The following is a 27,391-nucleotide window of genomic DNA, read 5'->3' on the forward strand; positions in this document are numbered from 1 at the left end:
ACAGTTTGAGATGTGGGTGTGTGATGAAAGCGAAGGATAGTCCGGGTTTGAAGTGAAATGCTCCGAGGTGTCCGGCTCAGTGTACATCTGTAAACACGACTGGTGTTAGCACTCATTAGCGTGCAGGTGCAACACATTAGCCAAATGGAGCCAAAGCCCAGGATCCAAACCACCAATTTACACAGCAAGAAGAAGTGTGTGTGTGGGAGGGGAGGGGGGCTTTTTATTCACACTGAGCTGGAAAATTAACAGCACACAGACACACACACACACACACACACACACACACACAAACTTTTGGTTGTTTACCTCAAACTATAATGAGTTATGTGGAGGATAACGCTGCCAAAAACAGATAAAAATCAGTATTTAAATGATGATGATGAGGAGGAGGATGATGATGATGATGATGATGATGGTGATGATGATGAGACCTAATTAGGATTCTGCAGTAATCACTCAGCTGGACAAATTCAGGAGCGTGTGTTTTGGAGCGATGGTGATGAATTCTCAGCGGATGAGCAAGCTAGCTGGTGTGAAGAAATCATTTACAGCAAGACATTCAGCCGAGTTGAATTTGGGAATTTTTTCCCGTTATTATTCACCTGACCATCTTAAACTCCAAAACCTAAATTATTAATATAAACATAAAATAATAATTTTCCATTCTGTCATAAAAACTGTATTTTTAAAAAAATCAGGAATAAAGAAAAAAACTAAACAAATATTTTTACTGGAAAAAGAGAAAAGTGTTATTTCTGTTATTTGTTATACTCAGAATTTGTTGGTCTAAGACTACATGGCTGATCGTTTAAATTTGTAATTAGATGTGACATATTTTATGTTTCATTTTGCTTTAAAATCCAGTGTTGCCAGATCCATACTACATATACTATACTAAAGTATAAAGTATAAAATGTATTCATTTGTTGAGAGATTAACAAAATATTTACTGTGTACACTATTATCTATTTTTACAAGGCTAGAAATCTGTGGAACCGCACGGAAATGGTTTGTTTCTTACCCAGAAAATAGGTCGTATGGGGTGACATGGAGGAGATTCACATCTGCAGTCTCTCTACTGGTGTCCCACAGGGCTCAGTACTTGGTCCTCTTCTGTTCTCTGACTCTACCTGGTGTCTCGATAAGGCCTTATCATTGCATGGCTTTTCATACTCTTGTTATGCAGATGACACACAACTCATTCTCTCCTTTCCTCCCTCAGACATTCAGGTTTCCACCTGGATCACTGCATGTCTGGCAGACATCTCATCCTGGATGGCAGCTCATCAAACAGTAAATCCAAACTGCTGTTCATCCCAGGTGATTTATTTCCTGATCAAGGCTGTGTGACTCCTTCAGCCACTGCCTGCAAACTTGGGGTAACTCTGATCATCTGTCATTTTTCTGTCCTGGCATGTAGGTGGTGGAATGAACCTCCTCTAGATGTCTATACAGATGAGTCTATCTTTAAAGCAATCTTTAAACGACGACTTTAGATCTGTTTCTTAAGTAATTGGGCTAGTAGAATTACCCTATGTTAAAAGGCAGAATTTTTTTTTTAAGTTTTCCTTAATTAATTTTAGAGTAATGTGAAATGATGTCAGCTGTAGTCATTCATGAAAGTTTGTGTAAATGTTTGTATCCTACCACAGTCATACAAAATGGAAATAAATAAAGAGGTCACCATTGGCCTCCATGACCCCTAGTTGGACTACAGTGGTTCCTACAGTACATAGATGTATGGATGCATGGATAGATGGATGGATGGATGGATGGATATACATATATTATTTATCCATCCATTTTTCATACCACTTATCCTATGTAACATGGGGACCGGAGCTTATCCCAGGATCTGATGCAAATGGCAGGATTTACCCTGGAGATGGTGCCAACAATTTACAGGGCACATTCATACTCACACACAGATTGCTGCAGCCAATTTAGAAACACCAATCAGCCTACAGTGCGTGTCGTCTAAATGATTCATCTGTTCTCCATAAAATCAACAGGAAGACACATATTCTCTCTCTCTATCTCTCACACACACACACACTCACACACACACACAGTAGGAAGCAGGCTTTAATATTGATCACAGCTCGATGTAATTGCTCACAGCATATAGATACAGGCGAAGCCCTGACCTGGCCGATGATGCTCGTTCTCCTGCACTGATGTCACCCTCATCGACAATTACTCCATATATATATAGTCCTCTGATTTAATATTGATATCACTTCATCCATCATCCAGAACCTCGCTCCTGATTTACCTTGTGCACGTCGTAATAAGATGCTTTTCACCAGAAAGACGAAATATGGATTTTCTGTTGTGTATCATCGTTTACTGTGTTTTTCTTGCTTTTTTGCTGCATTTTCTCTCCTAATTTATCCATATTCAGTACAAAAACCGATATAGAGCGGGGCCAGGTGGTGGCTTAGGCAGTTAAGGCTCTGGGTTGATGAGGGCTGGGGATTCGAGCTCTGCCACTGATAGGTTGCCACTGTTGGGCCCTCGGATGAAGCCCTTAGCCTCACGCCTATAGAAGCATCTCAAGGGTAGCCGGGACCCACCGTCAGAAAAGTGATGATCCGCAAGAACGGTGCGAAGTGGACACTGGACATGGGACAGCTGTGTGTTGAAATGGGTGGGAAAAAAAACTTTGTACTTGGATATTCTGGATATTTTTTAGCAATTCTGATAAAAGCTGATTTACATGAACACGAAGTCCACAAAATCGAGAAGCGTGGAAGGATCATGAGCTAGCGCTGGAAGCAAGAAGGTGATGCGTAACTGCATAACTCAAGATTTAGCTTTTACTTCTGATGCCTAATGACGATCTTTGCAGTAAGATGTGTGTGTGTGTGTGTGTGTGTGTGTGTGTGTAAAATAAAACCTCTAAACAGTTTACTTTTCCCAAATCTGAGACTTGTTTTCCCATAAATCAAAGTGAAACTCTGAAGCAGACGGCGCTGATGTACTCTGGTGTAATTTAAAAGGATGAAACAATAAAAAACAGGAACAAAATAAACATCCTAAATAAACATGGTGTTAAAAGTGTGTGAATCGTGTTCTGAAAAAGCTTTTATGTAAGAAGCTTTTTAAACTAAAGAAAAACGATACATTTGCAATTAGACAAGTTAAAATATAACAAAGATGAATTATGTGGACTTCAACATAACTGAAAATACTAAACCATAATATAATTGAATACAAATACAAAAAAAATTCTCTAGAAAGGCTAAAGGTGGAAACTTTACATTTGCTCATGTAAAGCGGTCTGATCCCGCTGACAATGAGCGACGCATCGGCTTTGGGTGTGTGTGTGTGTGTGTGTGTGTGTGTGTGTGTGTGTGTGTGTGTGTATTTAAAGCTCAGGATTAGATAAAGGTCAAGAGAACTGAAGGATCCTGCTTGATATCCTCTGCATGTGTTTGTCTCGCTGTAAAACACACTCGTATTGTATACGTATCCTCTGAGTGGAAAACTACGCTTTTGTCGCTCCTCACACAACACCCTCGCGATAGGGCTGAGCCGAGCGCCGCTTCCACCTCGCTGCTTATCTAAAGACTGCGCACTAAAGATCCGAATAAATAAATAAATAAATAAATGAAGATTCCAGACAACAGGAATTTTTGCTGACACACGCTGTGCCCTTTGTGAAATTATTCATAAACTGTACATATGAAAAAGGTTTACATAAATTCCTGAGAAGCTAGATTGCCCTTTATGTTTTTTTTTTATGTACATCAGCTCCATCCGTAATGTAAACATTAATGTTTAGTAACACTAAATAAACATTTTCTTTTTCTGTTTGGTTAAATCACAATGTATGCGACAAATTAAATTACATTTACATTTAGGCATTTGGCAGACGCTCTTATCCAGAGCGACTTACATTTTTATCTCATTATACATCTGAGCAGTTGAGGGTTAAGGGCCGCGCTCAAGGGCCCAACAGTGGCAACTTGGTGGTTGTGGGGTTTGAACCTGGGATCTTCCGAACCGTAGTCCAATGCCTTAACCACTGAGCTACCCCTGTCGCAAAAGTCAAAGCAAAATTATTTGCTTTGACTCTGCCCACAATATTAGGCCAAAATTGGACATTCATTAAATTGTACCGGCCCCACCGGCTTTATGAGTCAATCTGGAACCAAAACAAACAAACAAACAAACAAACAAAAAAAACCTCAATACCTTAATTAAACAGTTTATAATAACACTTACACTACATTACACAAAACACTCACTGTACATGACAAAAAAACAAAACAAACAAACAAAAAAATTATAAACCGAAGTCCATGCACTCGTTTTTTCCCCTTGCTTTTTGAGCGCAGCAGTCTCGGGTTCCTAAAAAAAAAAAAAAACTAGGTCGTTGGGGCCCAATTACAGTGTTTGTGCTCAGTCCTACCACACTGAAGAGTGTAAGAGCTTATTAATCCTTGTATCAGAAAACTATCCTATAGCACCAGGGAGTGAAGCTGATGTTCCATCTCCAGCACGTAGATGATGTTTCCTCTCGTGACTCGCCACCAGTCGACTGGAATGATCTTGTTCCAACTTATGAGGCTGTTAGCTTTAGCCCGAAATACATACAATGTTCCACACCTTCAAAACCTGACCTTTATCATACATTATTACAAAAATATATGTCAAAATTGTAGTTTTTACCAACAAGAGGTTGATACTAATCACATATTTTTTCACATACATAAGATGCTAACACAACCAGCTTCTGCTCATAGCATTTCACATTCACATCGCTAGCTAGCTTAAAGAGCCCCAAAGAAACTGGCCTCTGATTCGACAGCACTCCACAAGCACCATGCGATTGGCTCACTGCATTGAGGCTTCTCTCCTTTTTTTCTTTGTTGCCTATCTAACATGGGCTACATGTGACACTGTCCCAATAGCGAGTAATCAAATTTTAATGAATCCGCAAAAAGACAGAAGGCTTTACCGTGTTATGCAGCGCTGGGAAAAAATGGCGACCGTTCACGAGCTTATAAACAACCATGTAGTGTTAATCTGTCTACACTGTCGCGTCGCCCCTTCCAGCATCACCGAAAGTCCCCTCGTGATGTGGAGAGAAAGTCTCACGAGGGTAAAAACACAACGATGGGGCAATACGTCATATGGGAACAGGTTATAAAGGACACTGCGCTATATAAAAAAATTGATTGGCAGCTTTTTAGGAACCCATTATGTGGCTGCGCTTCATGTTATCAAGAAGCAAAAAGAGCCGCCTTCAGTTTGGTTTTTAAAGCAAGTCAAGGTTAAGGGAGGTTAAATGTCTATATATTTTATATAAATGTTTTGATTATTTTTATATGAAAACATATAATTATAGTGTTTGAAACTGGCGTTTCCCAATACAAAATATCACCTTAAGAACGCGCCCCTCTGGAACGAATGAAATTCGTATGTCGGGGTACCGCTGTATGTGAAAGTAGAAAGTGCATGTTGTGTTTGTGTGGCCACATGAGCACTTTTTCGTTTATCCACTAATTCCACTATTAACCCCTGAAACCACACAAGAAGAAAAAAGGAGTCCAGCTCCTCATCTGCTATTTCACTCTCTTTCCCTAACAGATTGTAGAAAATTGCGAGGTGTGTGTGTGTGTGTGTGGACAGACGTAGCAGGGTGTGTTTGTGTGTGCGATGTGCTCGTGTGAAATAAACAGCAGAAAATGAGGATTTGGTTCAACTCTGGAAATGAGAGCGCTTTGTGGCTCAATTTTCTCTTCTCTCCATTACTCACACTCATTTCTCGCCCATTTTCCCTCTCATTCTCAATCCAACAGACACAGAACGTCTGTGTGTGTGTGTGTGTGTTGTGTTATTGTGTCATCTGTTTCCAGCTGAGAACACACTGTGCACATCTGCGCCACTGATTTCTAACAGTCGTTTTTTTACCCCTTCGTGTTTTTGCTTTCGTGTTAGAAACTGAGTGTGTTCTGTGTTTGAGTCAGTGGATTTCCCTGACCTTGGTCTTTTAGACTAGCACCTGGGTTCTGTCAGCATGTGTGTGTGTGTGTGTGTGTGTGTGTGTGCACATGTGTGGCCACAGATTCTAGAGCTTCCACAATCACCTAGATCTATCTGTTTATCTCTTTTTCTTTTTCTAATTTCTTTAAATTGGCTTTTTTTGGTTTCATGTTTCTTCTTGAACTCATCTAGAACCATTCATGGTTCTTTCATGTAGAACTCTACACCTGAGGGTTTTTACATTTTTAACCCTTAAAACCAGCATAGTGTTAATATTAGAACACATTTTAAGTGATAAGAACCCTTAATAACCCAAAACAACCCTAAATTAATACCTAACAGCGAGACCTTTTTACCGGGTTTTACTGGTTGGTTGGATAATTAAGGGTTCTTGGCTTCTTTGTTAGAATGTTCTACACAGATGTGACCTTTGGTCTGAGTGAAGTGTGCTGGTTATTCTTTAGAATGTGAAGCCCTTTCTGATAGAAAAGAAGAATGCTGGAAGGTGGTACTGTACATAGAACCATCTAAGCCCCCCCCCCCCCCCCCCATAGTAAGAAGTAAAGTAATCTTAATGATTCTGTGAGTGTAAACTGATGAGCCATAATGAAATAGTAGATATATGCGACTCACACACACACACACACACACACACACACACAAAGTTTATACATCGCTGTGGATTCCAAAGTCTGAGTGGACTGGCAAAGAAGCCTAATTTTTATTTCAGTTGGTGAAAAACTAAAAGTTTCTTTAAAAAAAGTGAATAAATGACAAGTGACAGGAAAGTAGCAAGAGACAAGAAAAAGCACACACACACACACACACACACACACACACACACGTACACACTCAGATACACTTTTGTGCGTATGGATTATAAACATCATATTATATACACTAGAAATGCAGGCAGATTTCGCAGCTTCTTGTAAACACTCCAGGGAGCCTCTAACACGTCTTCGTGCTGATAATTGCGCTGGGTGTTTGACCCTCTGACCTCCATTACTTTGTGTGAACTTGTTTGTTTCTTTCCCATTTGACTGACAGCTGTAAATGACTAAAAGGTCTCAAGACGCCCAAACAGCTGTGAGGTGAAACGGGAACAAGTTTATACACCACCATAAATCCCGCAGTCTGAGTGGAGCAAGGAGCCTGATATTTCTTATTAGATTGTAAACACTAATGCAAGATTAATCATGTTTTGTTAACAAAATTAACAAGTAAAAAGGGACAGGAAACTAGCGACAGGTGGGGTGGGGGTTGGGGGGTCGGCGTGCTTGGTTGGGGGACCAAGCAAGTGACAACATTATGGGTGACATAAACATAGCAAACTAAAGCAAAGCACTGAATTAAAGCCACGTACAATATCAGACCAATAAGGATCGCTAACTTCTGAGCACAAGCTAACTCAAGCTAACTGTAGTGAGAATACTTCGGAGTCAAAGCCAATCTAACGAGCGTAGCCTACTCTGCTAAATCTGTCCTTTCTGGTTGTTACATTTAGAATTAAACAATGATATACCACCAGTACAATATATTTAAGAGGAGGAACAGCTGACATGCAGGATTCATTATTACAATACGACGCCACGCCTACATGCACAATTCTTACATAAATATCATATACATTTTTATCATTCCACTTTTTTTTACATTGGTTAATTGATTAATGAAGAAGAAACAGTTCTCGTTAGCACCCTTACACTGTGTTAGCTGGCCGTACGAGGTCACGCTCCTCTCGGACGCTCTAGCGTTATTAATGTCTTAACTTTAAAGGGCGATGTGGTAACGCATATTTCTCCTCAGAGATGGTGAAAAGGACACGCTAACCCTGTGGAGGAGAATCTACTCCTCTGAGGAACATGTCCTGCTTCCTGCACTTAAAATACCACAATACAGCCATTCACTCACACACACACACACACACACACACACACAATGCAGATGCTACGCCTGTTTGATTAAAAAATTTTTTTGAGACCAGAAGCACCTTGACTATGATTGACAGCTACATTTATTACGCCCCTTTCAGAACTGATACAGTAGGTGTTGAGGCCACGCCCTTGGAGCTGGAGGCGGGGTCATGTTGCCTTTGCTGCCTTTGCTTTGATGGCCTTTACTGGGACTGACAGGCCACACCTGCTTTACCAAAACTGACAGCTGCTCAGGCCACGCCTCTTTTACTAGGACTGACAGGTGCTTCCTTGGCAATGTTCCAAGGTCACACCTTTTTCACTAAGACTGACAGGTGCACTGGCCACACCTCCTTTTACAAAACAGACAGGTGCATAGCCTACTCTTACTCAGGTCACACTGAGGTCAGCCGCTAAGTGTCCGTTTCAGAAGTTGATGCAGAATAATTGATGTTTTTGATGAGTGGACTCGTGTTTGACGGCCCCATCACACACACACACACACACACACACACACACACAAACACACACACACACACACACACACACAATTCAATAGCACAATGAAAAACAGCGATACAAAAGGAAAATCAATACTGACAAGTGAATCGCGTAAAACAGTAAGAAAGACAGCAAGAGATAAAGAGAGAAAGAGAGAGAGAGAGAGAGAGACCACTTACAGATCAATAAGCTGCAGATTCTGGAAGAGTTGCCAGGAAAGAGTAGTCAGAGGGTTCTTGGACAAATTTCTGCAGGAAACAAAGAGAAAAAGAAAGAGGCTGATTTTAATGTTTGTCTGTGTGTGTGTGTGTGTGTGTGTGTGTGTGTGTGTGCACAACAGTGTGATGAAGAGAACACTGGGGACGTAAACAACACTAGACTGTGAGGAGAAAACTGCTGCCTCGACAGCACAATAAACACACTCGGCTATTTTCAAAGCAACAAATTAAATGGAGGCTGTGAAGGTTTCAGGCTCCTAAAAGCCAGGAAATTTAATCCAATAGAAGAGACGGAGATAAGACGTGTTTCCATCAGCGAACTGAAAAATCGCTCAGGATGCTCTCCGGGCTCCTGACACGCAGGCCTGAAGGGAATATCGGCTCGATACTGCCGTTAAAAATGGATTATTTAATGAAAAATCAAATGTATGCAAATAACCCTTTTAGCACTAATGGAGTCAGAGGGCCAGGACATTAAATATCCCGAACAGAATCCTCTGACAAAAAATAAAACAGAATGCCACACCCTCTTCATTAAGACTGACTGGACACACGCTCTTCATTAAGACTGACAGACCACACCCCCTTCATTAAGACTAACAGGCCACACCCTTTTTTAAAGACTGACAGGCCACACCCCCTTCATTAAGACTGACAGACCACACCCCCTTCATTAAGACTGACAGACCACACCCTCTTTATTAAGACTGACAGACCACACCCTCTTCATTAAGACTGACTGGCCACACCCTCTTCATTAAGACTGACTGGCCACACCCTCTTTATTAAGTCTGACTGGCCACACCCTCTTTATTAAGTCTGACTGGCCACACCCTTTTCATTAAGACTGACGGATCACATCTTTTTTATAAAGACTTACAGGCCACACCCTTTTTTTTTTAAGACTGACAGACCACATCCTACTATTACTCTTATAATAGTCTTACAATACTCTAAGATCCTGTGGCTGAAAAAACAAGCCCAGATCATCATCAAAGTTGTTTTTGGTATTCGCAGGATTTTTTAACACTAAGACCTGCACTGATCAGATGATGTTAATAATTTTTTTACACACAAAAAAACATAGAATAAAAGAAGGGGCACCAATTTTTACACACGACGGTATAATATTACTAAAATACATGATATTTTTACAAAAACATCCACAAGTGCTGATAACAGACAGTAACAGCACTGTGATGTGTAACTATATGTATGAGTGAGCGGTTAATGACACTAACTGTGTGTCTCAGCGTGGGTGAGAGTAGGTCTGTACGGTCCGCAGTACTGAGGAGAGAGCAGCTGTCTGACTAAACCCACATTCACACCCAGTCACAGAAGCACTTTCAGTAAGAACACACATCTGATAACGTTATGGCGTCTTAAACAACACGCCGTCTCTGCACTCATCACTTCTAAGTCCTTCTGAATCGCCTCTGAACCGTCCGCGTCGTTCTGTTCACGGCTAACGCTTAGCTACAAAGCTAACTAGCTTCTGACACAATACTAAATCCCAAAGGAATCCAAAGTATATGTGTGGGCGGAGCAAAATAACTGGTTAAATTAAAAACAAATCATAATCTGTTGATAGTTAATGTTGTTTGTGGAGCTGTTGTATGAAAGCAGTATCACACTTGAGGTTGTGCTGTTGTGCTAAGTATCAGCGCGACTGTGATATCGTTAGTACTCTGCACCCTCGTGTCTATGGCCCTCGATATTTATGACATCAGGTGTAATATTCTTTAATTACTATTAATTATAATTACAATGTAATTTTACAATGTTTTACAATGTTTACAAACTAAAAAAAAAAAAACTTTGTCCCTTGTCCCAAAGTATCCCATTACCATAGACAGTCCTTCAGATAAATCTAAAGTGATCCAGTTTATCCTAAATCACAGAGTTTAATGACTCGTCTCAGCTGTTCGCACTTCATCGCACTACTACACAGTAAACTCAGTGCAGAGCATGCTGTTATTTCTTCTTTATTCCCAGCACTAGCGGTTGTTGATTAGCTGAAATAACATTAATAATGAAGCTGGGTTATTCGGCGAAGCACAAAATGTCTAATTTTTAGAATAAATGTGTTTGCTGAAGGCAGCAGCCGTGTCCCGTGTGACATCCGGGTCTGGTTCATACGAGGCTACCGAAAAAAAACTGTAAAGGAAAAGCAGCCACTGTTACTAATGCAGCTTGGGGTTGAACGGAATCATTTACCCACAATGCACTCCTGGGAAATTTGCGCAAAACTCACACTAGAGGAATTCTTAATGTGAAAGTACAAAAAGCGTTTAATAAAAAACTTTTCGAAGGGTTGGAAAAGCACTTCAGAGGGTTTCATGGGGAGTCAGAGAAAAGTTACTATACAGAAATTTTTTTTTTTAATTGTTGTGAAAGTGTGTCTGATTTATGCTCGGGTGATGTTTTCTTCCCAGTAAATGTAAGATCTGTGCTTCATTTCTTATAACAGCTGTCTACAGTAATGTGCACTGACTGAAGGTCATCAAATTAATGGATCATAATCGGGATCCATAGCTGGTTTAAAACATCTTGACTTATCTAATTTTTTTTAAAGTGACTTGAGAAGTTATTTGAAAACATTGTAAATTTAGTTTTACCTAACTACTTTTTTGATATACTGATTTTATTTTTATGTAATATTGTCATGCGCATTAAGACCCGGAAGTAGTACGGTCGCGACATAGGAAGCATAAAAGGAGACGAAATGGCGCATCACATCACTCAGTCATTGAGATGCCCATGCTGGTCCCGCCGCCTCTCATGATATTCGTGAGTACTCACTTATTTTGGGTTTCTCTTCCTGATGAGTGTGTTTTGTTAGAACGTAGGTTTATTTGTGTAAACTCTTGCTCACGCGCTGAGAGAGTTCTAATAATAATACGCATGGTTATCCTACCGACTTGTGCTATGTCCGCGTTTGGGTTGACCATCCACGCTACACGGGCTAACTGCTTAGTCTTCTGTTTCACCTCAGGTTAGACAAATATCTTGTATATTTTATATTTTAATATAAAAATATTTCTTCTTACTGTGTAGTTTCATGGATCCAAATCAATCCAAAAACTATTTTAATTCAATATCACGCTAAAAAAGTAACATTAATATAATAATACACTCCTACATGCTAATAACATTAACATTGCAACACACACTTTGTCCACAGTGTCAGCCTGACCCGTGCCGAGGCTGCGCTGCAGTGAAATTGCTAAAGATGAGTTCATTATTCACTGCAAACAAAACATCTCGCCTGATAACACTTCGTAACCGTGACAAACACTTGTGCTTTGTGCATGTTGTAGGACAGATGCTAACTCTCTGCTCCTGACACTGCTTCACACTTCAGAATAGCCACCAGCTTGTTGCTATGGCAACATCAGGGTTCTCCTCTTTGTTAATCGCTAGCCATGATACAACCCCTCAAACAATTCACACCCAAACAGACCAGCAGCTTCGGTGCCTCTCGGGACGCTAAACGCTTAATTAAACAGTTCATGATATTAAAGTGACGTGTGGAGAGAAACATTATGCTTTTATTTGCAGCTAGTTTGAGATTTTAAATATAAACATCTAACTGGATATAAAAGCTATCAAAATCAATCAATCAATCAATAACGGTTATGTTGCAGTTCTGTAAGTTTCATTTATTAACCAGTTAATACGGTGTTACATTTTGGGGTATTTGAGAATTTAGGTATAAAAAAACAGTTGAGGGGGAGGTTGGGGGCAAAAAATAAATGAATAATGAAACAATTAAAGTCTTGGAAAAATCTTTATATTTCCAAAAAAAAAAGATAAATAAATATAAATTCCAAATATTTAAATTTAAACTGCCCTATAAAGCAGTAATGTTATTTAAATGCTACATATACAGTATACACTACCGTTCAAAAGTTTTAGAACACTTGCAAATGTCTTTGTTTTTGTTTAGTGATTTATTTTCTACATTCTACAACAATACTGGTGATTTCAAAACTATAAAATAACACATATGGGATTAGGTAATTATGTAACAACAAGAAAAACAACAGTTAGTTGTTATTTTAAGACACAGAGGTCAGCCTTTCTGTAATAGTTCTTGCAAGAAGAGTATCGTCAAGTGCATTTGCAAAATCTGTCGAGCACCATAATGAAACTGTCTCTCATGAAGGCCGTCCCAGGAGGGCGAGACCAAAACCTACCTCTGTCTCAGACCAGAAGTTCATTTAGAGTTATCAGCCTGAAAAATGACTAATAAACAACCAGCACCTCAGATTAGAGGCGTTATGAAGTCTTTACAGAGCAGAAGTAGCAGAAACATCTCACCATTAACTGTTCAAAGAAGATTAATGCATTTTTTTTGGACGCCTTCAGCATTCCTTTACAATGTAGAAAAAAATTTAAATCAGGAACAATCATGGAGTGACCACAAACTTTTGAACGGTAGTGTATATGATATTAAGAGTGTATTGAGGTATTTAAAAAATAAAATTATTAATTTATAATATATATTAATATAAAAGTCGGACAAAAAAAGGTACATTAAAGTATTAAAAAATATTCCATTTTATTTTAGTGATAATTTATTTTAACAAACCTTACACGTTCTGGTGTTTAGCAGGAATGTAAGCATTTTACTACATGCCATAATTGTATGTGGTTGTCTATGTGACAAATTTAATTTGATAAGAATTATACAATAAGAAGAAGAAAGAACAGGATCAAACACAAAACACAAAGAAATAAAGAATTACCACTTTTTGCCCAAAAAATAAATATTCATACATTTCTAAGGATAATTTTTTTGTTTTGCAAAGAAATTGTGAATAGAAAAAAAAACATTAATAATCCAGGCTTTAATCCTCTTCTTACAGGAATTCTGTCTTTCCTTTTGACAGAAAAAAGAACATCCTTGGAAGGAAAGAGTTTGTCATCATGAATAGACTTTAATAACTTTTTGACGACTTAATAGAACATTGTTCTTTCTTTTCACTTCTTATTTAAACAGAGTCGTGCAGCGTTTTTGTCCTACATCTTCAATAAGTTTTGAAAAAAAAACAAACAGAATAAAAACATCACTCATCGACGAGAGACAAAAAAAGTGAAGAGCGTTAATCAGGGAAGAGCGAGCGTCGTGAGCGGAGGAGTGTGGGAATCTTTTCTTTACCCAAAGGAAGTAAAAGCTTCTTTTCAAACTGTCAAAAAGACTAAATCAATTAGTGAAATGGCTGAGAGAGAGAGAGAGAAAGAGAAGTACAGCGTGTTACATTTGTAAAACCTTATTCGTTAGTCCTAGATGTTTTTATTCAATCAATTTATTAAAAGGTTTTTTTCATTAGTAGCAGATTTGCAGACTATATTCGCACCCTACTCTTAATTCCCTTCAACCTGCTGAGTGCGTATTCAGATTTCAGTATCCAGGGGTTGTTTATGTAGGAGCTACAGGTCAAGATAACATCCACATGGAAACAAGGTTTCCCAGCAGAACATCACCCAGAGCATCATACTGTCTCTGTTGGCTCACATCCTCATGCCATCTCTTCCTTGGATAAGCTACACACACACACACACACACACACACACACACACACACACAGCTATTCTTATGGTGTAAAAGAAAACCTGATCCATAAGACCAGGCCACCTTCTTCCATTGCTCTGTAGTCAGGTTCTCCTGTTGTAGGAGCTTTTGGTGGAGGACACAGGCTAGCATGGACACCCTGACCGCTCTGCAGCTACGCAGCTCCATACACAACAAACTGCCATGTATTGTGTGTCTTGACTGCGATCTCTGTCTTATCTGGGAAGGGAGTAGACGGGCCAGCCCTAACTTCTCAGATGTCTCAGTGAGCCTTGTATGGAAATAGTCTTCCCCCTGTTGGTGGGCATAATATGGTTGAATCTGTGTACTTTACTCCTTTAGTGTTCCATACACCTCAGCTTTCCGTACGCTTCATACACTTTATTATTCTGAATGTTCGTTATATTTACACTTCAGTATTCACTATGGTTCAGTGTTCTACAGTTGGAGCCACTTCAAATAGCCAAAGCTGTGTGAATGGCGTGTGAATGGCTTGTGGCTGCCCTTTGGATGGCTTGATCTCCCCTCCCTCCCCTGCCAGAATGGCGTGTCAAGATTTTACAGTAAACACACCCATTCCAGGCCTATTTATTTATTTACCTGGTGCCGCCACTAAATGACGCTTTGGTCTTAAGAAAATGTTAACACGAACCAGCAATTTAGCTGTGCAGAGTTGCAATCAGGTGATTTTAATAACCCACCCCCACCCCGCCGAACTATCAAACTGCACTACAGAGATGGCAGCTTAATGGACCTTATTTATGGTAAGTGGTTACTTTTTAATAAAATTTGTTTGGGTTAGTTTATAGTTTATTTTCAGTTTATTTCCATTTTAGTTTTTTATCGGCTGTTTTGAAAATCACTGGCAGCACCAACAGCGGTCAGATTTGACTTTAGAGAATTTAATGATCTGTTTACCAAGTCTGTGGTTAACATTACAGGTTACTGTTAGTGTCACAAATTTACAATGTCGCTCCTCTGGCCTTTAAAAAGACGCCAAAGCTTAAAAAATAATATTAATGTTGCTATTATAAAAGCTGCCCTACTTGAAAAAACCTATAGGAAGTTTGTTTGGGCTCTCTAAATTTTTTTTCAGAATCTGACTAAGTGTTGTCTGGATTTGAATAAATTTGGGTAAGAGTTAATCTGCAGGTTATTTCTGTGATTGGTATATAATGTGATGCAGTTCGTTAGAGACACAAGCTGAGGCTAGATGTACAGGAGCTAGCAAGCTAATCGCACATAACCAGGTTTATATTTTCCCCACTTTGGCCGTGACTTTGCACAGTAGTGCGAACGCTTATTTAACAAAAGCTGGATAAAACCCTCTGTTTATCAGAGTGTGGGGGGGCTTCAAGAATCGGTAAGTTATAGTTTGGCTTCGGAGATGAACTAATGCTCATATACGATATTTATAGTGAGTTATATCACTTAACATATTTGTTAGAACAGCGCATTAATTGATTTTTGAATTAATTTAATGAAGATGTTAATACAGACACACAGTGGCTAACGCTAACAAAGTTCAATAGTTAACATTAGCACAGGCAGTTTTGTGGTATAAAGGTTTATTAATATATATTTTTTTATTAAAACTAGATATTCTGTAAAGTTTATTTATCTTTGTCTTCACTAAATTCTCTTGTTCTCTTTAACCAGGATGGCCTTTTGGAGCTACTGGAGGAACCTGAACAAGCTGGGAGCTGTAGTAGGAATGACTTTACAGTGCAACAGCTTTAAAATGATGTTTGGTCAGGTCTATATTCTGAACATACAGTAGAATTGCAAAATGTCTGATACTTTCGAGGAAACAAAGACCTAAAGTGTTTCATCTTCGATAGTTTTTAAAAATGGATATTTAAATATAAAAGAACTAGATAGAGACGGATAAGCATTACTTTGACTAGTTTTGGAAAAATAAATATTTAGGTCTACAATTTTGTTTCTGGTGTCCTTTGACAGCTCTTTGGTCTTGGCCATAGTGGAGTTTGGAGTGTAACTGTTTGAGGTTATAGACAGGTCTCTTTTATACTAATAACGAGTTCAAACAAATGCCATTAATACAGGTAATGAATGGAGGACAGAAGAGACTCTTAAAAAGAAATAAAACTAGGGCAAAAATATAAGCAGTAAATAATACAGAAGTATATATGTGATCCTTGTCCTGTGATAACTCGCGCTAACCCTCTGGAACTGTTTAGTTCCTTTAGTATTGTTTTCAAGTGTATATGTTTACTCGTTATCAGTATAAAACAACCTCAAACAGTCACACTCCAAACTCCACTATGGCCGAGGAGGAGTCTCTTAAAGAAGAAGTTAAAGGTCTGTGAGAACCAGAAATCTTGCTTATATAGTTCGAAAGTTTTGGGATTGCCTTTTTTTGTAGTTCTCTATTTGGAATAGGACTGTCACTTTTCTGGACCTCGGACTAAATGGAAATTTAGTCTTTTTTATACTGATCACATTACAGTGCAACAGCTTTAGAATGATGTTTGGTCAGGTCTATATTCTGAACATTATATTGCAAAATGTCTGATACTTTGGGGAAAACAAAGACTTAAACTGTTTTATCTTTGATAGTTAAAAAAAATTACTGGTAATTAAAAAATTTTGGTAAGTGGACCTTTTAAAATTTATATTTGAGTACCCTTGGATTATGACATGGTGCTAATTGCTCTGTTTTTTTTGGCGGGGAGAGGGGTTCTTTAGACTTGTCCGTGCGCAAAGGTGTTTGTGTTAAAGCCATCTAAAAAATTCAGGAGCGTGCACACACACACACACACACCTCTCCATCCACAAATGTTTACATGTGAAACTTTAACTGTTGTCTTGTAAATCGTTAATTAAACCTATCAAAACAGATGCTCAGACGCAATCCTAAACACAAGCGCATGGTCTATTTTTGTCCTTAATTAAAAGACATCAATATGTTAATAATTTACACAATAATTACATGGCTTATTTTGCTGCACAAGGTACTATTTAAAACAAAAAAAAAAACAGGAAGTAAGTGTTTCATGCATTACAGTACTGTGTAAAACCAAGTGCCCTAACAAACATAGCTACAAAGAGTATGTGCGCTGGTGGGGATTGGAAGATAAATGAGGATACCTAATTTTTACAAGACAAAAGACGGTCAGAGGAGTGAATGCGCATCTCCGCTTTGCTCTTGTGTGTGTTTGTGTTTTAGGTTCCTAGGGGTGCATTCTCAAATTCAGTCTGTCTGAGTCTTTATAAATGCCAGATTGGGGAAATCATGTTTGAGAAAACGACAACAACAATTAAACACTTGATCATTTGCGTCTGTGCTATTTTGTGCTTTGGGTTTTAAGAACTTCATTCAAAGAACAAAGCCAAACTTAGGAGGAGTGGAATATGAGAAAGGTAAGGTAAGAAATCTCAATAAAGAATGCACTGACTCCCCCCACTACTAACTGTTGGATGGTGCTAAGACGGGTTCTTTCACCCTGCCGGCTCAGGCAAACCTGATGAATGCGGAAGCACACACACACACACACCTGTGGCACTTTAACCATTAGTGCATCAACGTTGTCTTGTAAATGGCTGATTAAACACAGCTGTTAAAAAGAAATACTAAACAGTCACATGGTCTATTTTGTCCTCAAGTGAAATACATCAATACGTTATAAATACATCAATACGCTAATGATAACATGCAGTGGGATAATGATAGTGCAGAAGGATCTAAAGAGACTATTACATCATGACTTTGAGACGTTTACAGTAAATTTGAACTGTAGACAGTGTTTATTTTGCTGAACATTACAAAACAGCCATGTCCAATAAAACAGTGCATCTTTAATAAACCATATTGGTTTCGAGTTAGAAGTAAAATTAACGGAAGACTGAGAATCTCCAGTAAATTTGGACCTAAACAGCCACACACACTGTTTTTATATTTATGTTTTTTGTATATATTTTTAAATGTTCAAATTAAACGTGATTTTACACCGTTGGCTGATTTTGTGATGGAGACCCATGGGTTACAGCCAGAATTTAGTAACCTTGGACAAATCACAATCTAACCCCTTTCTCTCACACATATGCTCACTCTCTCTCTCTCTCTCTCACACACACACACACACACACATAGCACATGAAATCGCGTAAAAACAACTGAAACTAGTGCAAAAATATAAGCAGTAAATAATACAGTAGTAACCTGTACGTAGGTGCTCCCTGTCCTGCGATAACATGCGCTAACCCTCTGGAACTGTTTAGTTCTTTTAGTATTGTTTTGTGAATGTTTAAGGGGATTTAATCTGTCTCTGCTTTCGCATCTATTCACAGTTGTGATAAGTGATTAATGGCCCATCAGATTTTTGATAGGGGGATGTTATGCTGGTTAAATGATTAAAGATATACTGATCTGTATGGGCAGATATTTGTTTCAGATATTATGCGTCATTAATCAACTTGTTATGTCAATTTTTGACTATCAGCGAAAAAAAAAACATTAGCAAAAACATCATTATCAAAAATATAATAAAAACTAACCCAAGCAGAAGTTACATTTTGAGCTTTACTTTGCAGCAAAATATTATCAATCAGTGTATTAAACGGAACTAGATAAAATACACCGTAATGTAAAATACATAGCCTGCATTTTTTTCCGTATCTACACCGATCTGTATAGATAAATTACAAATGTTACTGTGTCTTTAAGGATTATTAATGATGTATTAAAAATATTGCAATAACTAGTTTTATTAATTAATTTATTAATTTTAAATAGCATAAGCAACAGGGTTGTGTATTGAGTGATTAAAAAAATGTGTTATTAATCAGTTTATTATTATTATTATTTTTTTTACCACATCATCTATTTATGAAACTTGACAATGCAAGAACTGCGTGTATATTGAACATAGTGTATAAGGCTGCCTGAACACTGCAGGTAACTGTAGCACTTAATGCTCCACCTGGCGAGATTATACAGCATTGCAACCATCTTACTGGCATCGTTAACTGTGTCACCGCAAGGGATCACATTCCGTACAGATGGGACCCGCCATGGTCCAGACGGCCGTTTGACATGGCTCCTACTGTATATGTGTCAGCATTCCATACACTTCACTAATTCCTAGACTTTAGTATTAACTACACTTTATTAAACCAAACATTTCAGTTTTTTAGACGCATTAATGTACCTGTCCAATTCCGTTTTTAACTCACATCACTATTTGTTACACATCAATATTTTACAATGATCAGTATTCCATAATCAATAAGTGAGTCTTCCATACACTTCCTAGCAATTTTCACAATCACTTACTGGAAACTGAGATTTTAGGCCTAAACTATTTCACTTAAAGTGAAAAAAATAAAGAGCAGCTATATTATAAAATTGCAGAGACGTCTAGAATAGAGAGAAATCTCCAGGGATTAAACATTCACCGCGCAAATACACAGTCGCACAAACACTGTCAGCTGTCATCCAACTATACACACACACACACACACACGCACCAAATCCCTTCCATAAAAAATAGATGTTTGTATGAATTTTTCACCAGACTATTAATGCAACATCCATTTATCAAACACATCTCCAAGGTCAGCGCAGTTTTTATCCGAGGGGGGAAACAAACTAAAAAGGGCTTAGTCTCTCCTTCGCATCCCATCATCCATCTCTCTCTCTCTCTCTCTCTCTCTCTCTCTCAGTAGTGCTCTGTTTATTCTGTTCAGATGAGGTTTCGTCCTCCACGCTTGCCTGCCTTCGACAGCTGTCTGTTATACGCGTCTTTTTTCTGCGTCCCAGATCCTGTTCTCTGCCTCAAACTATAAAACGCTGCTTGAAAAAAAACAAAAAAACAAAAAGAGCGGGTGAGAACTTAAATGCTCAGATGTTTAGGCAAGTGAATGCACGGTTGAGTTTATTTCACTCTCAGGGTCTCAAGACAGTAACCCATATACAGCTAAGTGTGTGTGTATATATATATATATATATATATATATATATATATATATACCCACCCACACACACATGCACTAATATATATACCTGTATACGATAACACTTATTAAGTGTTGTCAAAAGATTAAAGCAATTAATCCGTTCCAGTTAATCACGGTCATAGACTTCAACTGGTGCACACACTTCGGCAAAATGTCTTTCCTCTGAGTTTGACACCCCCAGAGTGAGTGAGTGCAGCTACCATTTGTCATTGTGATTAGACGTGCTGTTACACCGAGGTAGTTCTGGTTACTTACGGATGTCCAGTGGTCTCCAGGGATTGCACTTAAAGTAGCTTTCCAACTGTCTTACTTTCACAGCCTTTTTTAGTGTCTTATATTTAATATATTCTTGTAAAAATAGTTACCCTTGAAGGGAGCTTAAGCACACGACTTCCACCCAGAAGCTTTTCGTACCGAGAATTGCCGTTCAGCACACCTGGTGATGTCATCTTATTATCTAATGCACTGCTAATGTTGTGCACTTGACCAAGGCCCTTAACCCTGTCTACTCCAGGGGGCGCTATATCCTGCAATCTGACCCCAGCTTCCTAATTGGCATATGTAAAATAATAATTTCATTGTCCTTCAAGATACATGCAAAAAAAAAAAAAAATCCTCCTCCTTTCATAGGGTGCCATTATTTTTGTCTTGATTCAACACCAGTTTTTTTTTTCTTTTTTGTTTTGTTTGTTTTTTTCGATCATGTTTTTTTTTGCACAACAAAATAAAATTTGTGCGAAACAGAAATAATGAATTACTGGAACTTGACCACTGGGTCCAGGATCACGCTTAGCGGGTCTCATGATATGCAAATTTATACAAAAAAAGACTTTTTTGAGTTCATAAATATTTTCATAAATTTCACATTTGTTGTGAAAATGTTCTTGTGATTTCATTTTTGTAAATAATTTGCACAATATTTGTATCCTTTCTAGAACAGTAATTTGTTGACTGTAGTAACAGAATTTTTGTTTATATGTCCTGATTTATGTTCTGTCCTAATTTAATATCCATTGCACAGCTCCACCTGCAGATTCCAAGCACCACCTACTGTCTAAGTTTTATGCTAATTAGGCCCGACACCAAAATCTGCTGAGGAAGAATGCCGTATTATGCTGTATCTAATCCTGAATAATATCGGAATGTTTCACCTAAACAATGTGGTGAAGAGGTGTGAGGAACCTCAAGGCTCGACTTTAAGACCGTTTTAATTTTGGTCATCGTGATTATTCTGCGAAATCCATGATGTGCATGGTGTGTGTGTGTGTATGGTGTGTTTCCTGTAGGCTGTGTGTTTTGTAGGTCTTGTGTACAGTGCTTTTAGAAGGCCAAGGACTTTCCTACAGTAGGTTTCTCTTTTTTTTCTCCTCTGTTCTATTTCAGGAATTTACAAATGAACCTGCCATTGTGATGCAGCGAGAGAGAGAGTGAGTCCGATGAGAAATGACCCGGCACGACCCAGCCATCGCTGCCAGGGTGTGTAGCGCATCACGCTCAGCTGTGGACTGGAATTTACTTACACAGTACACACACACACACACACACACACACACACACACACACACACACACACACAAAATCAAACAAATACTTTTTGTGTCAGTACACTCTATACTTTATGAATTAAAAGAATAAACTGAGCTTATTATTATTATTATTATTATTATTATTAGACTTTTAATTTTACAGAGCGAGAAAAAAGAAAAAAGGGAGAGTGATAGAGGAGAGAGAGAGAGAGAGTGTGTGTGTAGCAGGTGTTAGAAATTGACAATAAGTGTTTGTAATTTTTCCATCAGACGGCCACCTCTGTGTTACTTCCACCTGCTAAGTTACTGATATCCAGCAGTCAAGTCTCTGATGAGCTTTGTGTGTGTGTGTGTGTGTGTGTGTGTGTGTGTGTGTGTGTGTGTGTGTGTGTGTGTGTGTGTGTGTGCATCTAGATGGCTAAACTAATGCATGGTATCTAACTATGCACTAAGGTTGTACAGCTAAACCTTGGATCATGGACATAATTGGTCCTGGAAGCATGCTTGTGTTTCAAAACACTTGTATATCACAGCACATTTCCCCTATAAGAAATAACGGAAACTCTGATAATTCATTCCACAACCCAAATTTTTCTTATATAAAAATACTTAAAACAAAATCTAAAGTAAAAATAAAACTAATTAACCTGCACTTTACTTTTGAAAAGAATCGTAACTGGTGTTAGACGAGAGCAGAAGCAGGAGGAGGGGGGTTACTATGTATCTCTTACACACACACACACACACACACACACACACACAAACACACGCACACACAGAATAACGGAATCACACACACACACACACACACACACATACACACACACACAGAATAACGAAATCACACACACACCCCTCTAAACAGACTAATCTCCCGCACTGCTACACACAGTGTTTAAAAAAAAAAATTTCACTGAGGCCATTGTTGCAGTACAGTTTCTAAAGAACAATTACTACCCTTGGATCAAAAATTTTTAAGAAATGTTTTGCGCACACACAAACACACACACGGTCACAATGTTATAATAAACAGTACACTGGTGCACGAATGCTAACTACACGAGTGACGCACGCGCAATGAGACTGAGCACAGAAGACAATTACCCACAATCCCACAGTGAGAGAGAGAGAGAGAGAGAGAGAGAAAAAACATTGGCTCAGCTGTGATCATGTGATGTTCGGCAGACAAAGCGTATATCAAGAACTCGCTCGTTTAACAAGTTAAAACTTATTTAAAAAATTAAGTTAAACGGATTAACAATGAAAGAGCTATGAGTGTGGTACAGGAGTAAAACATACACACACACACACACACACACACAGACACCCTTACAAGCTGAGCATAATTACAGCGGCAAGTCATGAGCTGCATTTAATTACAACTAAAAGAAATGACAGACTTTACATTCACATCAGTACAGAGAGAGAGAAAGAAAAGGCAGTTATGACTTTAAAAAAGCAATACAGAAAGAGAGAGACAAATAAGGAATGTGTGAGAGACTGACAGAAACAAAAAGAGAAAAAAACAGAGAGAAAGAGAAATGAAGGGAGCTGAAAAGAGAGACATAGAGAAAGGGCAGACAGGGAGAAAGAGAGAGAGACATAACAGAAAAATAGATAAAAAAAAACCTTTACAGAGAAGAAGAGAAAGAACAGATATATTCAAATAAAACAGAAAGAAAGAGTTACAGTTACAGAGAGGTAGAGAGAGATGGAGAGTGATACAGAGACAAGCAGACAGTGGCAGAGAGAGAAAGAAAGAGAGACAGATGCAGTGAGGAAGAAAAGATTAGTGAAGCTTAAACACTTTCTTCCCCCCTTCCTCTCATTTCCATGTGATGGCTCGCTGCAGTAACGTGACTCCTTTGCTCTCACGCGTTCCTGCATTAGCTCCGCAAGTCAACTCTGAGCCGAGTGATGAGATTTAACAGCTACAGTATGATTACATAACGCGTTTCCATGGAAACCTTTTTTCACACCTCAGCCGTGAGTACTTTATCCCGGCCGGACATTTACGGATGCTTTCGTTAATGACGGATGCTTTCGTTAATGACGTCCAGCATCAGAGCGTCCCGTCCCCCGCAGACACCGAATCGTTTGGGAGTCGACTCGTTCTGCAGAGTCGACTTTTCCGACTCGTTAAATCACACTGCTAGGGAACGAGTGTGGCTGTTCAATCCGGACCTGCAGGAGCTTAAAGCACAAACATGAGACACCAAACACAACCAGGTTTCGAATTTAAGCTCAAGTCTTACATTCCGTCCCTGACGCTGAGTGATATTTCTCAGGAGCAAACACCTTCTTAGCTATCTTAGAAGATTTTGCGCATGTCGGCTGGCAGTAGGTAAATTCGTGAAAACCTTCAATCACAGGCCACGTATCGAGTTTCTACCCGAATTCTGAATCCGAGGCGGTTTAATAACGCATGAGGAAAAGACAGCACGGTCGCTCAAAGCCACGGGGAAAAAAAAGATCAAAGCGCTTTGTGAAAGTGTCTGTCTAGAACAAATTTAAAGAGAACCTCCCTCGCTGGCTTACAAAACCGCCGTGAAATATTGACTGTATAAATTTGCAGCGATGAACAGGACTGAAATTCGTCTGACTGTAGCCTGAGCGTACCAGGTTAGACAGCTTTATAGGCTCCGAGTGACACTTTCATCACGCAGAAGGAACGAGGTTCAAGGCTGTTCTATGTTTTATCTAAAAGCATACGCTGCGTTTTCTGCTAAAGCACCGGATATTGTTCTGTCCTGCAACTGAGCAAAGATTCTCCAAATGGGAGTTTACTGAAATTACAAATCTGTAAAATAAAAAAGAATTGAACAATGCAATGTGAATGCATGTGAGAGAGTGTGTGTGTGTATATATGTTAATTTCCCCAAATAGGAGCATGAATGCAATGCAAAGACACACTGATTGCTGTAAACACTCATGCACTTAGCGTCAGAGCCGGCAGCCGCGGCCTGAACAGCAATACTGAGCAGTCGAATCTGCGGAGGTCACAGCAGGGCGCCACTTCAGCGCGCCGTTCTATTTTTTAGCGAATGCACGATTGTTGGTAATGACTCAAATAGCTTGCTTTATTCGCGTGAAGCCTAGGGCTTTCTCCTGCTCCATTTCCATGTCATAAGGTCAATCATAATTATCTCTTTATGGCAAGTTAGGCTGATTTTTGTTGAAATAAATCATTTTGATTGGTGCATATTTTTTTTTCTCTAATGCTTGCCTTTTTTTTGGGGAGAGGGGCGGGGGGGATGTTGTAAAACTTTTAGAACAAGTGAAGAAGTTCATGTTTATTTCAGAGGAGTGTCAGTGACAGAATAAAGCCGGGGCTGAATCATTGCTGGGGGTGAAATCGAAATCTCTGGAGTGCCAAGTTTGATGGAAAATCGCTGCAAATGTTTACTTTGATCATTTTGCCTGAGATAATAACTGTTTTTCTACTTAATAAAAAGTTTTGCACTAGAACTTCGACTTGAAAACCTGAAGGCACCAGCACTTTGGAGCTTTAAACCTTAAGTATAAATACAGATATAACTACAGCTATGAAAACATATACCGTATAACTAAAGCTACTGTACAGTATAACTACAGCTACAGTGCATCTGGAAAGTATTCCCAGCGCATCACCTTTTCCACATGTTGTTATGTTACAGCCTTATTCCAAAATGGATTTTAAAATCTCTCCAGAGATGTTCAATTGGATTCAAGTCTTTGCTCTGGCTGGGCCACTCAAGGACATTCACAGAGTTGTCCTGAAGCCACTCCTTTGATATCTTGTCTGTGTGCTTAGGATCGTTGTCCTACTGAAAGATGAACTGCTGCCCCAGTCTGAGGTCCAGAGCGCTCTGGAGCAGGTTTTCATCCAGAGTGTCTCTGTACATGGCTGCAGTCATCTTTCCCTTTATCCTGACTAGTCTTCCAGTTCCTGCCACTGAAAAACATCCCCACTGCATGATGCTGCCACCACCAGGCTTCACTGTAGGGATCAGACCAGAGAATTTAGTTTCTCATCGTCTGAGAGTCCTTCAGGTGCCTTTTGGCAAACTCCAGGCGGGCTGCCATGTGGCTTCCGTCTGGCCACTCTACCATATAGGCCTGATTGGATGCCCTGTGTGTCTCTCTGGTATGCGTCTGGTGTCTGGGAATGATTCTCTCTACCTAGAAGACAGTTCTGGCCTCGACTGGTGTTGGCAACTATTTCTCTGGGGACTTGACAGTTCTATAGTTCAGGACTGGAACTTCCTACAAGTCTACCTGGGTCTTCAATAACTACCTGGACTCCATATTAACATCAATTAACATCAGCTATTATAGCTGAACTGCCTGCCACCTAACACACTGTACAAATGCAGATCATTTACTGCTTTCTGTTTCACCCAAATGAGGATGGGTTCCCTGTTGAGTCTGGTTCCTCTCAAGGTTTCTTCCTATTACCATCTCAGGGAGTTTTTCCTTGCCACTGTCGCCCTCGGCTTGCTCACCAAGGACAAACTGACCATTTTGATTCATGCACATTCACATTTCATACAAACTTAAATAATTCTTTTGATTGTGTAAAGCTGCTTTGCGGCAATGACAATTGCTAAAAGCGCTATACAAATAAAATTGAATTGAATTGAATTGGTAGATTGCTGCAGAGATGGTTGTCCTTCTGGAAGGTTCTCCTCTCTCCACAAAGGAACTCTGAAGCTCTGACAGAGTGACCATCAGGTTCTTGGTCACCTCCCTGACTAAGGCCCTTCTCCCCCGATCGCTCAGTTTAGATGGGCGGCCAGCTCTAGGATGAGTCCTGGTGGTTTCAAACTTCTTCCACTTACGGATGATGGAGGCCACTGTGCTTATTGGGACCTTCAAAGTAGCAGAAAATTTTCTGTAACCTTCCCCAGATTTGTGCCTGGAGACAATCCTGTCTCGGAGGTCTACAGACAATTCCTTTGACTTTGTGCTGGGTTTGTGCTCTGACATGAACGGTCAACTGTGAGACATTATATAGACAGGTGTGTGTCTTTCCAAATCATGTCCAATCAACTTAATTTACCACAAGTGGACTCCAATTAAACTGCAGAAACATCTCAAGAATGATCAGGGGAAACAGGATGATCAGGGGAAACAGGATGTGTCTGAGCTCAATTTTGAGCTTCATGGCAAAGGCTGTGAATACTTATGTACTTTCAGATTTTTTATTTTTAATAAATTAGCAAAAATCTCAAGTAAACTTTTTTATGTTGTCATTATGGGGTGTTGTATGTAGAATTCTAAGGAATACAATTATTTAATTCATTTTAGAATAAGGCTGTGACATAACAAAATGTGGAAAAAGTGATGCTCTGGGAATACTTTTCGGGTGCACTGTAAAACTACAGCTATGACAATAGTAATGACTACAAATGTAACTACACCTACAAGTACAGGTATGATTACAGATATAACTACAACTATGACTACAGCTACAGTATAACTACAGCTATAATTACAGCAATGACTACAGTAATGACTTCAGCTAGACCTACAACCAGTGTTTTAATTATAATTCTTTAAATTGAAAATAAAATTACACAAATTGTGTAAAGAACTCGTCTTTCATAGTCATTGAAGCTGTTAGTCATTTTAAAAACTCTTGTATTAAACTGAATCCTTTGTTTTTTTTGCGTTTTTACTGAGAGGATCTATGCG

General features: G+C 39.0%; 1 protein-coding gene across 1 annotated transcript in view; it reads right to left on the reverse strand.

The window, feature by feature from the left end:
* ntrk3a (neurotrophic tyrosine kinase, receptor, type 3a) overlaps positions 1-27,391 on the reverse strand; it is a 220,897-nt gene that overhangs the window by 96,384 nt on the left and 97,122 nt on the right. The window contains exon 4 of the mRNA XM_053506637.1: positions 8,594-8,662. Within this exon, the coding sequence (XP_053362612.1) occupies positions 8,594-8,662 (69 nt within the window). The remainder of the gene's footprint in view (positions 1-8,593; positions 8,663-27,391) is intronic.

The sequence above is a fragment of the Clarias gariepinus genome, chromosome 10, assembly GCF_024256425.1.
Source record: "Clarias gariepinus isolate MV-2021 ecotype Netherlands chromosome 10, CGAR_prim_01v2, whole genome shotgun sequence".
NCBI classification, from domain to species: domain Eukaryota; kingdom Metazoa; phylum Chordata; class Actinopteri; order Siluriformes; family Clariidae; genus Clarias; species Clarias gariepinus.